The 16,279-nt window shown below is 49.6% G+C and overlaps 2 protein-coding genes across 4 annotated transcripts; one reads left to right on the top strand and one right to left on the bottom strand.

Moving 5' to 3' along the window:
* Window positions 1-1,430: 1,430 nt before the first annotated feature.
* Window positions 1,431-5,713, bottom strand: LOC145532350 (uncharacterized). The gene is made up of 7 exons (XM_081557145.1): window positions 5,559-5,713; window positions 4,744-4,947; window positions 4,364-4,433; window positions 4,025-4,169; window positions 3,716-3,749; window positions 3,426-3,531; window positions 1,431-1,718 (listed from the first exon to the last, which is right to left on the bottom strand). The coding sequence occupies exons 1-7, from the start codon at window positions 5,711-5,713 to the stop codon at window positions 1,683-1,685; spliced, it is 750 nt and encodes a 249-aa protein (XP_081413271.1). The 3' UTR covers window positions 1,431-1,682.
* CDIPT (CDP-diacylglycerol--inositol 3-phosphatidyltransferase) lies at window positions 5,491-8,956 on the top strand. Of its 3 annotated transcripts, none has more exons than XR_014072292.1 (6): window positions 5,491-5,913; window positions 6,009-6,143; window positions 6,855-7,008; window positions 7,466-7,547; window positions 7,782-8,156; window positions 8,275-8,956. XR_014072292.1 is itself a non-coding variant. In XM_081553113.1 (6 exons), exons 1-6 carry the CDS (start codon window positions 5,871-5,873, stop codon window positions 8,418-8,420), a joined length of 642 nt encoding a protein of 213 aa, XP_081409239.1. In that variant the 5' UTR covers window positions 5,491-5,870; the 3' UTR covers window positions 8,421-8,956. The 3 variants fall into 3 exon arrangements, 2 of the variants coding, with proteins under 2 accessions (XP_081409239.1, XP_081409240.1); XM_081553113.1 differs by having other exon boundaries at window positions 8,075-8,156; XM_081553114.1 differs by lacking the exon at window positions 6,009-6,143 and having other exon boundaries at window positions 8,075-8,156.
* Window positions 8,957-16,279: the final 7,323 nt, after the last annotated feature.

Raw genomic sequence — 16,279 nt, 5'->3', positions numbered from 1 at the left:
AGTGGTCTCGAGGGCTGGAGAGAGAGGAACAATTTGGGGAAAAGATGGAAGTTTAAGTTTGCAAACAGCGCAGTGTTGAAGAGGCTGGCCTGGGATCAAAAAGCCTGACTTTAGGCTCAGCCTCTGGAGGACCAGCTCGGTCCCCTCCTGGCCTCAGCTATCTCTCTACTGGGCTTGGCATTTCCAGGCTCTTCAGGCTGGGCCATAGCTGGCAATAGGTGCCTCTCATCTTTCACTGTTTGCATGCCCGCTTGCTAAGTTGTTTCAGTTGTGCCCGATTCTTTGAGACCCTATGGACGGTAGTCTGCCAGGCTCCTCTGTCCATGGGATTCTCCAGGTAAGAATATTGGAGTGGGTTGCCATGCCCTTCTCCAGAGGATCTTCCCTACCCAGGGATCGAACCTGTGTCCCTTGTCTCCTGCATTGGCAGGCGGGTTCTTTACCACTGGCGCCACCTGGGAAGCCCACCTCTCACTGTCTAACAGGTGGGAAACAGCGCTTAATTTGTTTCACGGCCAGTTGACCTAAAAGTCAGCCCCTTCTTGAAAATTCTTGTAATAAACCCAAGTGTACCATTCTTTTTCCCCTAATCTTCTTGGCATTTTAGGCATATCTGCTATTAACATGTATACCAAGTATTAGATTTGCTGCCTTTCCTAAACAATGAGCTTGTTTTGTATCCTATGGGTGTCCTTTTCTTTACTCTTGAGCATTATAGGGAATTTATAACCAGTTTGTCTTAAAGTCTTTCTCCAAATCAACTGAATTTTCCTTAATTAAAATTTTATACCTAAATATAATGAAACATTTCTGGAACACTCAAAAGAGGACTGAATTTTAGGAGAACACGAAGCAAACTGACCTTGATAAATGCTTAAGTTTTGGGGCATTTATTCTGGGCCAGGCATTGTGATGAGCACTATGTATACAATTATGTTTTTAACTCTCACAAGCTCCTTGTGAGGCAGGGACAATTATTTCCATTTTCAGATAAGGAAACAGGGGCTTGGAGATGTGAACTGACAGGAAATTCCTCAGGAGGCTCCAAAAAGTGGCCAGACTGAGATTTAAATGCAAATTTCACAAAGCCTCCAGCACAGCCTTCCATCATGATGTGTTCCAAAGCCAGGTGGCTCCAAAGCACAGAGGAGAGACCTCAACACTGACACTGGTGGCAGCGGTGGAGTCTCTCAGATGTCACAGGCCTAGACCTTAAGATGCTGGAGTCTGGCTGGGAGGATGGATCTGAACCTGTGAACTCATCTCTGCCAACAGGCTGATGGATAATAGGTTGATAACTGCCTGAATTAAAGCCATTCCCATAATATGGAATATGCCATTCCAATAATATGCCCACACATCTGCCCAAAGCGGGCAGGGGTGCTCCTTTCACATCACCCCAGAGAAGTCACACAAGAGCACTGCCCAGGTTGAGAGGAGGGAAGGATCTCTGTCTCTTTATTAAAGCTTTTCATTGCTGCTGGTGTCCTTGCCAGTTGAGGGTGGCAAGGTGCGTGATGGTTCCGGAACACTTTGGAGACTTCAGGGGTGATGTCGCTCATGACCAGGAACGCCCCCAGAACCGAACTGTTGAATGAGCAGTGAAAGAGGAGCTTTGACATGTTGCAGAGAGACAGCGTGGGGGAGGGCATGAGAGGCCAAGAGCAGCACCAAAGTTGGGATCATCCTCCAGATGTCAAGTTGCTAGGCAGAGCTCCCTAGAAAAGAATAAGAGTCTTGATTTTAGATCCAAGGCTCATGTCTTTTTATCCTTCCATCCTTCACCTATCCATCCAATCCCTACCCTCAATCATTTATCCACCCACCATTTCCCACCTACCCATTTATCATCCACCCACCATTCTCTTTCCATCCATCTATCCATCCATCCATCCACCCATCCATCCATCTATCCACCCACAAATCTATCCATCATTCCCCATTCATAATAGACACTCAATAAACATTTGCTCTTAGTTCCTTCTCTGCCTTCTTCATGAACCCCTCTCTTCTCTGCCAACCTCTTGGAGAGGTTCTCCAGGGCTCCATTCTCAGTGCCCTTGTCTTTCTCACTCTGCACAAACCCTCCCACCCCCACTGCCAGGGTAACTGCACACTCTTTAACTGCCAACCCTCTCCTACATTGGATCTCTAGCACCAGCCCAGACCTCGCCAGTGAGCTTTGAAGCTGTATTTCCAACTGTCTACAGGGTATTTCCACCTGGAGATCCCAGAGGCCCCTCAAACACAATCTGTCCAAAGGTGGCATTATGCCTGCCATGCCCCAGGAAGAATGAGAAGACTGGTGAGACTGGGAAAAGGGGAGCAGTCATGGGCAATGAGGTCAGAGAGACAACAGGGTTGGGGAGGAGAGAGATCATGTAGGACTTTGTAAGCCACTGAAGGATTTTGGCTTTGACTCTGAAATGGAGACCTACTGTAGAGTTCTGGGCAGAAGCATGGCATCATCAGACCTAGGTTTCCCAAGTCAGAAAACTGGGAGCCCTCTGATCCCTTCTTTTTTCCCCTACCATTTCTAATCAATTACCAAACTCATTCTTCCTGGTCTTTATTACTCATATCTACCCTTTCTCTCATCTCTATTTTTACTGTGAATATTCAGGACCTACTCATCTCATCTCTAGTTTGACCTCCAATTCCTAATTGGCCTTCCAGCCAATCTCTCATCTCTCCCTTTCCAGTTCACTCTCCCCATTGACCACCAGTATGATGGATCTAAAATTCCAACTTCCCCTGCTCAAAACTCTTCGGTGACTCCTCACCTGTAGGAAAACATCTCTGGATCTTAATAAAACACACATAAGGTTCCTTGATTAGTCCCTGGCTACCATGCCTGCACAGTCTAGCAGTAAAACTGCTTCTGGTCCTACTGTATCCCCTGCCCTAAAGGGTACACAGAGAGGGACTTCCTTGGTGGTCCAGTGGCTAAGACTCTGTGCTCCCAATTCAGGGGGCCCTGACCAGGTTCAACACCCGGTCAGCAAACTAGATCTCACATGCTGCAACTAAGACCTGGTGCAGCCAAAAAAATAAATTAATTTCAACAAAAAAGAATACACACTTATACCCATGGTCATCCTCCTGAGACTCACCTCTGTGCCTTTGTTCATACAAGTCCTACCACTTGGAATACCCCGACCACCTCATTTTTCCCTAGAAATTTCTTTCTTTCAGTGCCACCTCCTCCAGGAAGCTCCATGATTCCTTTCCTTCCTGTCCCAGCTGAGGCTGCGAGTAAGTGCTCTTCTCGCTGTTTCCATTTCTGTCATGGGCACTTAACTATATTTGTTGTAACTGGCCATTTACTTAACTGGCCCCACACTAAGGCAGAGGGCAGAGCCTGTGTCATTCATTTGTGCCCCAGGTTCCTAAAACAGGGACTGGTATATCATGTGAACTCTAACCGCGTGGTTATTCTGAATGGCCTTGTCATCCCTGGACCCAGCGCATACTTTCTCATGAGAGGACAGCAGGAGATGTGCCTTCGTGTGGGTACGGTTTCTGTCAGAGCTAAAGATGGCGGAAGAGAAAGGAGAGAGGTGAGAACTCAAGTCAAGGATCGGAGCAGAACAGAACAGGACTATGTGGTGTAAAATCCCCCTACCCTGCTGGGCCGTTGTCAAACCCTGGCTCCCTTACAGGATCCTCGTCTTTCTCCCAGGACAAAGGGCATCTCCTGTGAAGCCTCACTCACCGGGTATCAGTGCCTCGGGTCTTGGTGAAGAACACTGGAAGTAGAGGCCCCAGTCAGAGAAAGTACTATCCCCATAGCCAGAAAGAGATGTGGCTAGCGAGGAAGGGGCTAAGGAGATTCCTGGCCAGGGTAAGGGATGGGGACTGGGTTAGTGGGTGGCGAGGACCACTGGGTTAGTGGTCCCAGGGCTGCTGTGAGATGGGGGAGCCAGGGACAGACTCCTGGAGAGGTCAGCTGCGGGTGGGTTGGGGGGCTCAGGGACTGGAACTGGGGGTCTCTGGACACAGGGGTCCTCAGGTGGGGAGTCACCATGTTTGGATATCTGAGTCCCTTGGTCTTGTGTCTGTTTTTCCTTGATGGGCGCAGGATTCATGTGGTAGGCAGCAACAAACAAGGCCTCATCAGTGAGTTCTGCGCTGATCCATGTCAGGAATTCCTCAGAGTGAGAAACCTTCTGGAAAAGGGAAAGCTGGGGGGTTCAGCCTCAGAGTTCCCACATGGACATGCAGGGTCTGGAGGCTTCCAGGCTGGGGGCTCTGGGCTCAGGGTTGAGGCCAGAGTCCGAAGGCCGGCAATCTCAGTATCCTCAGCCTAAGCACGCTCCACCTCACTTCACCCCCACCCCAAGAATCCCTCTCCAGTGCTCACCAGACCGCAGCCCAGTGAGGTTGCAGGGGTTGCGGGTTGGGATGGCCGGCTGCCCTTTTTCTCCTCATTCCTGGCAAGAGAGGATGACATTCCCCTGGGGACAGTGGGAGCAGGAATTAGGCTGCAAAACCAGCTCACTTCTCCTAACCCCAACCCATCACCATTCCCCGGGGCCTTGGAGAACTGTGTCAGTTCCCTCTCAGGGGAAAAAAAAAAAAAGAAGAAATAGTTGCTTTAAATCTTCCTAGGGGAGGGAGGAGGTGGGACGCCCACAACACCCACCTCCCCTACCCCTTACTTCGCCCAGCAGGGACCCTCTCCTTCCTTCTTCCCACCCAAGGCTCTTCCCAAGACATGGCAGCCCACTTGCCGCCCCCGACCTGGCAGATGTGTCGAAATCTTGGGCTACTCGGCAGGAGGGGAGACGGAGAGGTCTAAGGAGCCCTTTTACGGGCCGTGGGGACTGGGGTTTTGGGAGTTGGGGAGGAAGGCTGGAAAGAGAGGAACCCGGGGAGGCGCCGTTGCTATAAAAGCCTCGGCGTCTGAGGACGTTCCGCAGCCCCGTTGCCAGGAAATTAAGGATTCTAGAACCAAATGGGGGAGGGCATTTTCCCAGCTGGTCGCATGCGCTTCCCCGGCTTTTCCACCCTCTCTAGGTCCCTCCTTGCGGGCACTGACCCCAGCGCCAGTGGCTTGAGAAACTTGGGAAGATCACGTACGGTGGACTTTGGCACCTAATCCTCCCACCACTAGGGGCAGGCGAGAAACAACCCCGCCCCAGGCCGCCTTCCAGCCTCTCTGGCCGTCATCTTTTTGCCTGGAGCCTGCGACAGCAAATGAGGGACTAGAGAGGGGGCGGGGAAGGGAAAATGTGGGCTGTAGCAAATAACTTTGCCTCTTGGGGGTGCAAAGACTCTGGATGGTGGGATCTTTTTGCCATTATGAGTAATATCCTCCGCAGAAAAGAAAGTAGAGACATTTACCTAGGCCTCGTTCTCTTTTGATCTCTCCTTTTAAGTTCCTTCCTTTGCTCAGCGTCGATGATTCTTTGCCCCCTCTCCTCCCTGTGTACTTTGGTACGGACCGATGGAAAGGGGCGGAAGGAAGAAAAGGAAAAGGAAGCGGGCAGATCTTAAAGGGGACGCAGCCATTTCTTAAGTCTCTTGTTCCTTTCTCTAATTTTGCAAGGACAAACGCAGAAAAGTAGGTTCCGGAAGCCGAGCGCAGCTGGAGTAGCAGGGGCCGCAGCTGTAGGCGGGAGCTCCCGAGAGGCAGGCGGAGGCTCTCTGCCCATGGGAAGGGCGGGGTGTGCGCGCCCCCTGCGCCCGGCGTACAGCTGGGTCGGCCCATGCTCCGGCCGGCAGCAAGCTTAAACATCTGGGACCCGGCAGGGACCTGCGCTCAGTGGGCGTGGCTGATGCCCCGGGCCGGAGAGTGAATCTGCACTCGGGCTGGGACAGAGTTGGCACCTCCAGTTAAGGCCCAGAGCGGCCAGGGGACCTCCGCGATGGCAAGCGAAAATATCTTCCTATTTGTGCCTAACCTCATCGGTGAGTGCTACCCGCGGCTCTGGGCGGAACGGGAGGGCCAGGGGCCTTGGGCAGGCTCCCGAATCTGCCCTGTCTCACCCTGTCTCAATTCCAAGGTTATGCTCGGATCGTCTTCGCCATCATTTCTTTCTACTTCATGCCCTGCTGCCCCCTCACGGCCTCCTCCTTTTACCTGCTCAGCGGACTTCTGGACGCTTTCGATGGACACGCTGCTCGAGTCCTTAATCAAGGTGACAGACATCTCTTCCAGCCAGCCTTGAGGCCCCACCACCCTCTGCCCCTTTTTTCCTGCTTCCTCAGAACCTCGGGGTGGGCGGGTACTCGGGAATACGAGGGCTCTGTCATTCCTATCTCTGTAGAAGGCAGTCTAGAATGACCTGGTTTCGGAGCAGAAGGGATTGAAGCTCCCTGCTGAGCACGAGCGCGACTGGGGATGGCAGTGGCAGTGCTAGAGGCTTTCCTGAATAAAAAGGCATTCAGCAGGTTATTGGGCATCTGCTGTGTGCCAGACACAAGCGATCAGCATTCCAGAAGGCATGTTTAGAGGGAGAATGGAGAAGGAATGGAGATGGTTTCTGGAGGGTTGACCTCATTTTTTATCATCTGTTCTTCAGACCCACCTCTAAGACTTCCTAAGACTTCAAGTCTTGTCTTGAGACCTGGACCCTTGGTTCTGGATTGATGAGTTGTAGAGCTAGCTAGCTAACTTTCTCACACCCTTCTACAATGTTGTCTCCACACTACCAGGCTTCCCCCTTTTATGGTATGGTGACCCTTGCCCTTTGACCTTTACACTCCAGCCAGAGCAGTCTGCTTTCCTCTCCCCTCAGTGGATGGTGGACATTTTCACTCTTAGACTCTGCATCAGAGTGATACACCAAATATGGCCCCTGTTACAGCTCCACTGTCCCCTGACAGCCCCTTTCCACCATTTTTCTCAGGGACCCGGTTTGGGGCCATGCTGGACATGCTGACAGACCGGTGCTCCACGATGTGTCTGCTGGTCAACCTGGCCCTGCTGTACCCTCGCGCCACCCTTCTCTTCCAGCTCAACATGAGCTTGGATGTGTCCAGCCACTGGCTGCACCTCCACAGGTCTGCAATTCTGGGGATATGGACCAGTTGAAGAAGACGCTACATGGGGAGGGATGAGACCTTATCAGGGGGTATCTTCAGGCTTCTGGGGAGGTCTCCTTTTTAGCTGTGCTTTGTTAAGGGAGTCTGGGCTCTGGGCTCTGGTGTCTGGGATGCTGGGCTCTGACTCAGCATCCTGTTTTACAGTTGGCTTAGTAATCTCTAAAACTCTTCTGAGGATTCCAAAGAGATAACATCCCTTCAGAAGGGGCATGGGGCTTTTGAATCCTGATTTTGCTTCCTCCAGCTACCCAGCTAGACTGTGACTTCTGGCCCAGTGGTCCTCAGCTGTGTCCCAGTCCCCACTCTGTTCAGCAGAGTCAATCCCAGTACTTATGTTGTGGGAGTTGCATTGAGGATTTGGTGGGCATTCCTGGTGGTAAACACTCATGGACTCCCCCTCTATTTTCTCCTTAAGTTCTGTGGTCCGAGGCAGTGAAAGTCACAAGATGATCGACCTGTCTGGAAACCCTGTGCTTCGCATCTACTACACCTCCAGAGTGAGCCTTTGCCGCCCCTCCCTATTTGCTTAGGGCAAGTCCTGGCCCCAGCCCTGGGCCCAGGGCAGGATTGATGGGAAGGGTGTGTGTGAATTGCTCAGGCAGCAGGTGTGCACTGGAGGGAGGAATTGAGTTACTTGAGGGGTGAGGGAAGGAGGAAGAAGCCAGAGAGGTCTGCAGAACCAGCTCTCTAAAGGCCTTAGGCTATAATAAGGAATGTAGTCTTCCTCCTAGGTGGGCTGGACAGTGTTAGTACCTCCAGGTAGGGTAAGGAGGGTGAGAATTGCAGCATTGCCAGGTAAGAATATCTTCCTGTTTGTGTATCCTTATGGTGAGTGCTGCCCATGGCTCCAGGCTGAAGGAGAGGGTGAGAAGCCTTGGGCAGACTGATCTGCCCTGTCCCCCACATCTTCCCCACACCACCCTGCACCCCTCTTTCCCAGTTCCTGGTCCCCTGGCCCTTAGTTGGAGGATGGGAGCCACTGCCCTGCCCTCTTGCTCAAGCAGCCTCTTTGCCGTTTGTCTAGCCTGCTCTGTTCACCCTGTGTGCTGGAAACGAGCTCTTCTATTGCCTTCTCTACCTGTTTAATTTCTCCGAGGGACCTTTAGGTAGGAGATGAGGGACTGGGCAGGAGGACGGGAGGGGGTCTGGCCTGCCTGGGGAGACGAGACCCCTGCCTCACCTGCATCCTGTTTTCTCTGGATCTCCCTTGATCCCTTCCCACAGTTGGCTCGGTGGGTCTTTTCCGAATGGGCCTCTGGATCACCGCCCCTATCGCCCTGCTCAAGTCTCTCATCAGCATCATCCACCTGATCACAGCTGCACGCAACATGGCTGCCCTGGACGCGGCAGATCGGGCCAAGAGGAAGTGACCCTGGAACTTCCAGCCCCTGGCTGCCCACCTACCCTGGGAGTCTCACTGTGTCCCCAGTCTCTTCCTAGGAGGAGGGCCCAGGCTCACATCTTTCCAATTGTGTCATCCAAACTGCTGGGAAGGGGGGCGGTGGGCATCCTCTTTGCTGATATGATGTTCTCCGTAATCCTGGGGACCAGTCCTCCCACCCCATAATCGCCAAGGACCTGGACTTCAAATCAGGAAGGATGCTCAGGAGGCCCCACCCGCACAGGCAGTGCTTCGGGGACCCCAAGAGAGCTGGCTGAGGACTGGGCATTGTCACACTTGCTGGCTCAGCCCTGGGATCTGGCTTGGCCTGAGATCTTAGGGATTTGAGTAAGGGAGGTGGGGTAGGGGCCAGGGTTCCCAAGAGGCAGGGTTCAGACCTCCTCCCTGGCTGGAGGAAGCCTGTGGGTACCATGGCTGGGAGAGAAGAGGCCGTCAAGATCCTCACTGCAATCTCCTCTGTCCTGGCTCTGAAGGCCTTGATAATAAAGGAGGGGATGTCACTGTTCTGGACTTGGTTTGCTTGGAGCAGGGCCTGGGTTGAGGGGAGCGGTTGGGGGAAAAATGATGATACATCTGGATACTAGTTTACTGGCTGGCTCCTTCCTGTCACTCCTCAGTGACCTCAGAGCCCCTCCCTGCCACCCAAGCTCATTCCGTGTCCTCTGCCTACTTGCTTTATTTTCTTTACAACACCTGTCACTGGCTGTGTACAGTTGTGTACCTGATATTTTCTACACTCACTAAAAAGTAAACTCTGCAAGGGCACAGACTTTTCTTATTCTTTCTCTATCCCTACAAAGAAGATTAACCTTGACCTGGCATATCATAGCCGCTTAGTAAAGACTCATGAATAGATGGGTTGGTTTCTGAGAGTGTGGTTCTTTGACCACTTATGAAGTATTTCTGGAAAATTCAGCTTCTTGGACCCTGCGCCAGACCTCCAGGGTTGGGAATTAAGGAATAGGCCCAGAAGTCTGGGATTGTAATAAACCCCAGCTGATTGATTCTTTTTCCCAATTACGTTGAAAGTCACTGACCCCTCTTAAACATTTTGTGGGTACCTCCCAATAGGAGATACTGTTCTGGGCATCTGTCCCTAACAGCTTACCCCTGTCATCTGAACAGAAAGCTGCCTGGCATCAGCTTTGAAAAGAAAGACTATATTGAGCCAGATACCATATGCCAGATCCTGTAGTGGGGATTCTTTGCAGATGTAACTTATTTTACCTATATAATAGCTTAACCAAGAGGCGCTCATGTCTGTCATTGTTGCTCAGTTGTGTCCGACTCTGACCCAATGGACTGCAGCGCTCCAGGCTTCCCTGTCCATCAGTAACTCCTGGAGATTGCTCAAACTCATGTCCATTGAGTTGCTGATGCCATCCAACCATTCTCATCCTCTGTTGCCCTCTTCTCCTCCTGCCTTCAATCTTTCCCAGCATCAGGGTCTTTTCCAGTGAATCAGCTCTTCACATCAGATGGCCAAAGGATTGGAGCTTCAGCATCCATCCTTCCAGTGAATATTCAGGGTTGGTTTCCTTTAGGATCGACTGGTTGGATCTCCTTGCTCTTCAACGGATTCTCAAAAGTCTCCAGCACCACAGTTTGAAAGCATCCATTCTCTGGCACTCAGCCTTCTTTGTGGTCCAACACTCACATCCATATGTGACTAATGGAAAAACGATAGCTTTGACTATATGGACCTTTGTCAGCAAAGAGGCCCTCGTGTCTGAGGGCTGACATTTATCAGAGCCTCAACTGCTGCTCTAGGCCCAGGGGATTCAGTGAGAAGGAGGCCACTGGCTAGCCAGGGAAGAGATGATGCCGTTAGGAGGGTGCTTGTTGAAGAGTGGGGGTTGAATGTGCTGTAGCGCTTTGGGTGTCTTAAGAAGAAAGCTGGTAGTAGTAATTGGGGAGGAAAGGGTTAATGCAGAGGTGGCTTGATTCTCAACTGGGGAGGCGGCCTGAGAGCACCCTGGGCAGTTGCCAAAGGGAAATGGAAGCAGGTCGATGTGGTTGGAACATTGAACGCTGGGGGCTGGGGGCTGGAGAGCTGATGAAAGGTAGGGCAGAAGCCAGCAACAGCCTGAGGAACCCAAGAGAGCTTTTGGACTTCACCCTGAAGGCCACGTGGAGGTGCTGTAGGAATCTTTCAAAATAATAGGTACATTATTCATTGGCAAAAATAGTAAGTTGCACACATGACCAAAGGATGACGAAGTCTTCCTGCCACTTGAAGCTCCCAATTCTCCCCAGAGGCAACCACTGGTACTCATTGCTTATGTATCTAAATGAATTCTTCACATGTACTCGTATTCTGTATTTTAAAATTCATTTTGTATATTTGCTGGTCTGCTAATGAAACCCAGCGGGACATTGTGGGGCTCCTGGGTAAAAATCCTTTCTGTGTGCCCCATTTCTTGTTTGTAGGAGATAGGCTTCCTTCGGCCTCCTTGACCTTCCCTGAATTCCAAAGGGCAGGTTCAAACAGTTGCTAATCAGAGAAAAGGAAGGGTTGCAGAAACAAGGGAGCAGCAGTTAAATAGGGCAGCCTCTATACAGTCAGAAAAACAAGACCTGGAACTGCCTGTGACTCAGATCATGAGCTCCTTACTGCAAACTTCAGGCTTAAATTGAAGAAGATACAGAAAACCACTAGGCCATTCAGGTATGACCTAAATCAAATCTCTTATGATGATACAGTGGGAGTGACAGATTCAAGGGATTAGATCTGGTAGACAAGAGTACCTGAAGAACTATGGACGGGGGTTCATAACACTGAACAGGAAGTGGTGATCAAAACCATCCCCAAGAAAAAGAAATGTAAGAAGGCAAAATGGTTGTCTGAGGAGGCCTTACAAATAGCTGAGAAAAGAAGGGAAGGTAAAGGCAAAGGAGAAAGGGAAAGATATACCTAACCGAAGGCAGAGTTCCAGAGAATAGCAAGGAGAAATGAGAAAGCCTTCTTAAGTGAACAATGCAAAGAAACAGAGGAAAACAATAGAATGGGAAAGACTAGAGATCTCTTCAAGAAAATTAGAAAAAAAAAAAAAAAAGAAAATTAGAGGTACCAAGAGAACATTTCATGCAAAGATGGGCACAATAAAGGACAGAAAAGGCAAGGACCTAACAGAAGCAGAAGAGATTAAGAAGAGGTGTCAAGAATACACAAAAGAACTATACAAGAAAGGTCTTAATGACCCGGATAATCACAATGGTGTGATCACTCATCTAGAGCCAGACATTCTGGAGTGTGAAGTCAAGTGGGCGTTAGGAAGCATTACTATGAACAAAGCTAGTGGAGGTGATGAAATTGCAGCCGAGCTATTTCAAATCTTAAAAGATGATTCTGTTAAAGTGCTGCCCTCAATATGCCAGCAAATTTGGAAAAATAAGCAGTGGCCACTGGACTAGAAAATTTCAGTTTTCATATCAATCCCAAAGAAGGGCAATGCCAAAAAATGTTCAAACTGTGGCACAATTGCACTCATCTCACACTCTAGCAAAGTAATGCCCAAAATTCTCCAAACTAGGCTTCAACAGTACATGAACTGAGAACTTCCAGATGTACAAGCTGGATTTAGAAAAGGCAGAGGAACCAGAGATCAAATTACCAACATCCACTGGATCATAGAAAAAGCAAGGGAATTCCAGAAAAACATCTGGTTCATTGACTACGCTAAAGTCTTTGACTGTGTGGATCACAACGAACTGTGGAAAATTCTTAAAGAGATGGGAATACCAGATAACCTTACCTGCCTCCTGAGACACCTATATGCTGGAGAAGAAGCAACAGTTAGAACCAGACATGGGACAACGGACTTGTTCTAAAGTGAGAAAGGATTACGTTAATGCTGTATATTTTCCCCCTACTTACTTAATTTATATACAGAGTACATCATGTGAAATGCCGGGCTGGATGAATCAAGAGGGAATCACAATTGCCGGGAGAAATATCAGCAACCTCAGATATGCAGATGATACCACTCTAATGGTAGAAAGCAAAGAGGACCTAAAGAGCCTTTTGAGGGTGAAAGAAGAGAATGAAAAAGCTGGCTTGAAACTCAACATTCAAAAAATTAAGATCATGGCATCCGGTCCCATCACTTCATGGCAAATAGATTGGGAAAAAGTGGAAACAGTGACAGATTTCATTTTCTTGGGCTCCAAAAATCACTGCAGTTGGTGACTACAGCCACAAAACTAAAAGACGCTTGCTCCTTGGAAGAAAAACTATGACAAATCTAGACAGAGTATTAAAAAGCAGAGACATCACTTAGCTGACAAATGTCCATATAGTCAAAGCTATGGTTTTTCCAGTAGTCATATACAGATGTTAGAGTTGGACCGTAAAGAAGGCTGAGCACCAAAGAATTCATACTTTTCATCTTTGGTACTGGAGAAGACTCTTAAGAGTTGCTTGGACAGCAAGGAGATCCAACCAGTCAATCCTAAAGGGAATCAACCCTGAATATTCACTGGAAGAATTTATTGGAAAAGATCCTGAAGCTGGGAAAGATTGAGGGCAGGAGGAAAAGGGAGTGACAGAGGATGAGATGGTTGGATGGCATCATTGACTCAATGGACATGCATTTGAGAAAACTCCAGGAGGTAGTGAAGGAAAGGGAAGCCTGGTGTGCTGCAGTCCATGGGGTTGCAGAGTCGGTCATGACTAAGCAACTGAACAACAAGTACAGCTTTGGGGCTGGGTCCTGGTTCCTCCTCAAGGAATATACATAACAATATCTTTGAGGTCTTCTGCAGAACCAAGGCCCCCACTCAGGTGGAGGATGGTGACTTCCGGCTGGAGCACAGCCCTGTTACCTCACTACCAACCAATCAGAAGGAAGTCACACACCTTGGAGCCCTCACCCCACATTCTGCCTTTTAAAACCTCCCCTCAAACCGTTGGGGAGTTTTGAGCCGGAGCCACCAACCATTCTCCTCCCACGGCCCTGCAATACACCTTTCCGTGCTCCAAACTACAATGTTTCAGTTTATTTGACCTCACTATGCATCGGGTACACACACTTGTGTTCTGTAACACTAACACAAGCTGTTCCATGAGCTTTTTGTGTGCATTACTCTTTCACCTCATATCTGTGCTCTCCTGTGTACTAAACAATACAATAAGCCCATTTTCCAGAGAGGAAATCTAGGTCCCGAGAGGAGTCCATCCTGGTTGGCTTGGCTCCAGAGCTGGCACCCTTAATCTTTACCACACTGCAGTCCACGTCAGCAATCTTTTTTTTTTTTCAGCAGTCTTCTCAACGGTGGCATGGAATTCCATGGTTTATTTGTTTAAGCAGGTCCTGCCACCTCAAACAGTGTTTGACTCACCTGAGCCCTCTAATTGGGGGCACTTGTAGGATGAACATTGAAGGGCTTTAAGCAGGGTGATGACAGGGACCGATTTGTACTTGAGGAAGAGAGTGGTTCACCAGCTGAGCAGCCCCTCCAACTGCAGGCGTTCCCCTGTCAGCCTGCTCCCAGGCAGGTGGGAGGCTGAGCAGTGGTCCTTCATGCTTCATCCTTCATGAGTCAGCTTGATGCCGAAAGCTCAGCTTCTCTGTACACCTGTCTGGAATCTAATCTCAGAGACAGAGTTTGGGGTGAGGTAGAAAAGGAGAGCGTTATTGCTTTGCCAGGCAAAGGGGACCAGAGCAGGCTGATGCCCTCAGGGGGCCAGAGCAGGCTGATGCCCTCAAAACCGTGTGTCTCCCCTCGGGGAAGAAAGAAGTGTTACAGTAATTGTTCAAAGGGGCGTGATCAGCTCATGGACATTCGTGGGATGAGTTGGTGGTGAGGTTAGTAGGAGTCAGCATCATCCCCCTTCAGGTCCAACTGGCCTGGGGGCTACATACTTGTGGGCCGCATACCATTGCTAATTTCTGTTTACTTCTCCCTCCTGGAGGGGGTTTCAGTATCTGCAAAATAGCTTAAAGATATTGTTGTGTGTATCTGTTGATGGGGAAACAGGAGCCTACCCCAAGGCTGCTCTTTCTTTTTTTATGTAATTTTATTTATCTATTTTTGGCTGTGCTGGGTCTTCCTGCTGCACAGGCATTTCTCTAGTTGCAGTGAGCAGGGGCTACTCTCTAGCCACGTGCGTGGGCTTCTCATTGCAGTGACTCCTCTTATGGGCCATGGGCTCTAGAGCACAGGCTCAGTAGTTGTGGCACACAGGCTTCACAGTCGTGGCATCCGAGGCATGTGGGATCCTCCCGGATCAGGGATCAAACCTGTGTCTCCCGCATTGGCAGGCAGATCGTTTACCACTGAGCCACCAGGGAAGTTCCCCAAGTCTTCTCTTGATTCTTTCTTCCTGGTCTCACATCCTCTCTTGAACCTGCCCATTGGAACTCAGGGAAGGTTATGGAGACTGCTTCCTGTAGTCAAAAAAATGGGAGATATGAAAAGGCTTTGTGTCCAGGAGCCCCACAGAGCCCTGCATGGTATTAAGATCTCCTATTCTACCAAGTAAGTCCTCCAATTGTTCACTCCAGCCCCACAGCCCTGATTGGTTCCTTGGCTCTTTGGCCCTAACCATTTATACAGACATCAGATGTCTCTATTTGTGTAAACTCAGCAAGTGTACTATGGTGTTAGTCGCTCAGTCGTGTCTGACTCTTTGCCACCCCATGGACTGTAGTCCACCAGGCTCCTCTGTCCATGGACTTCTCCAGGCAAGAATACTGGAGTGGGTTGCCATTTCCTCCTCCAGGGGATCTTCCCAACCTGGGGATCAAACCCAGGTCTCTTGCATTTCAGGCAGATTCTTTACCATCTGAGCCACTAGGAAATTCAACAAAGTGGAATCTAAGAAAGAAAGGTGGGCAGGAGAGTGTGGGTATATTTCTCTCAAGTAGAATGTGTCCATGAGGAGCCAGCACAGGAGACTCTGAATCCCTTCCCCTGTTGGGGCTGGGAGCAGGTTGGGAGGGGGGTAGCCTGCTGCCTTTGGTCCCATATCCAGTGACTGGACAGGGCCCAGGAGGAACCTTCAGGATGGTTCTGTGTCCTGGAGGATGAGGGTAGGGAACGTCAAGGCTGAATTTGACCAGCGGAGTCACATCATATGTTGTTATGGTCAATGTCTGTGTGTCTGAAGAATTCATATGCTGAGACCTAATGACTGATGTGATGGCATTTGAAGGTGGGGCCTTCAGGAAGAGATAAGGTTATGAGCCCTCACATGCTGGCTCTGAATCAAGAAGAGGTTTTTTTTTGTTTTTGTTTTTATCAGATCAGTGCTCCTGACTTGATCTTGGACTTCCAACCTCTGGAACTCTGAGAAAGAAATTTCTGTTGTTTCTAAGCCACCATGTCTGTGATATTTTGTTATAGCAGTACGAAGGGGCTAAGAAATAAGTGCAGTAGTAATTTTCTGGAATTCAACTCTGTGTTCTCAGATTAAATGAATAATCACCATGTAAGATATGCCATGTACTCTGCAGAGATGGGCACAACAAACACAGTTCCCTCAGGTGGTCCTGAGACTTCTCCCACCCCTAATACTGTGATTAAAGGTGACCCTAACTGCTGTGAAAAACCTCAAGATGTACAGTGGCTCAAACAAGGCAGGTTATTTTTGTTGTCATTGTTTAGTCACTAAGTCATGTCCAACTCTTTGCGACCCCATGGACTAGAGCCCACAAGTCTCCTCTGCCCGTGGGATTTTCCAGGCAAGAATATTGGAGTGGGTAGCCATTCCCTTCTCCAGGGGATCTTCCCAACCCAGGGATCGAACCCGTGTCTCCTGCCCTGGCAGGTGGATTCTTTAACACTGAACTACCAGGTTAAATCCTAATTCTGGAGACTCAGGTG

Source organism: Giraffa tippelskirchi, chromosome 13 (genome assembly GCF_054371585.1).
Source record: "Giraffa tippelskirchi isolate mGirTip1 chromosome 13, T2T-mGirTip1v1.2.pri, whole genome shotgun sequence".
Taxonomy (NCBI): Eukaryota; Metazoa; Chordata; class Mammalia; order Artiodactyla; family Giraffidae; genus Giraffa; species Giraffa tippelskirchi.
This window is presented reverse-complemented; position numbering and strand designations above follow the sequence as displayed.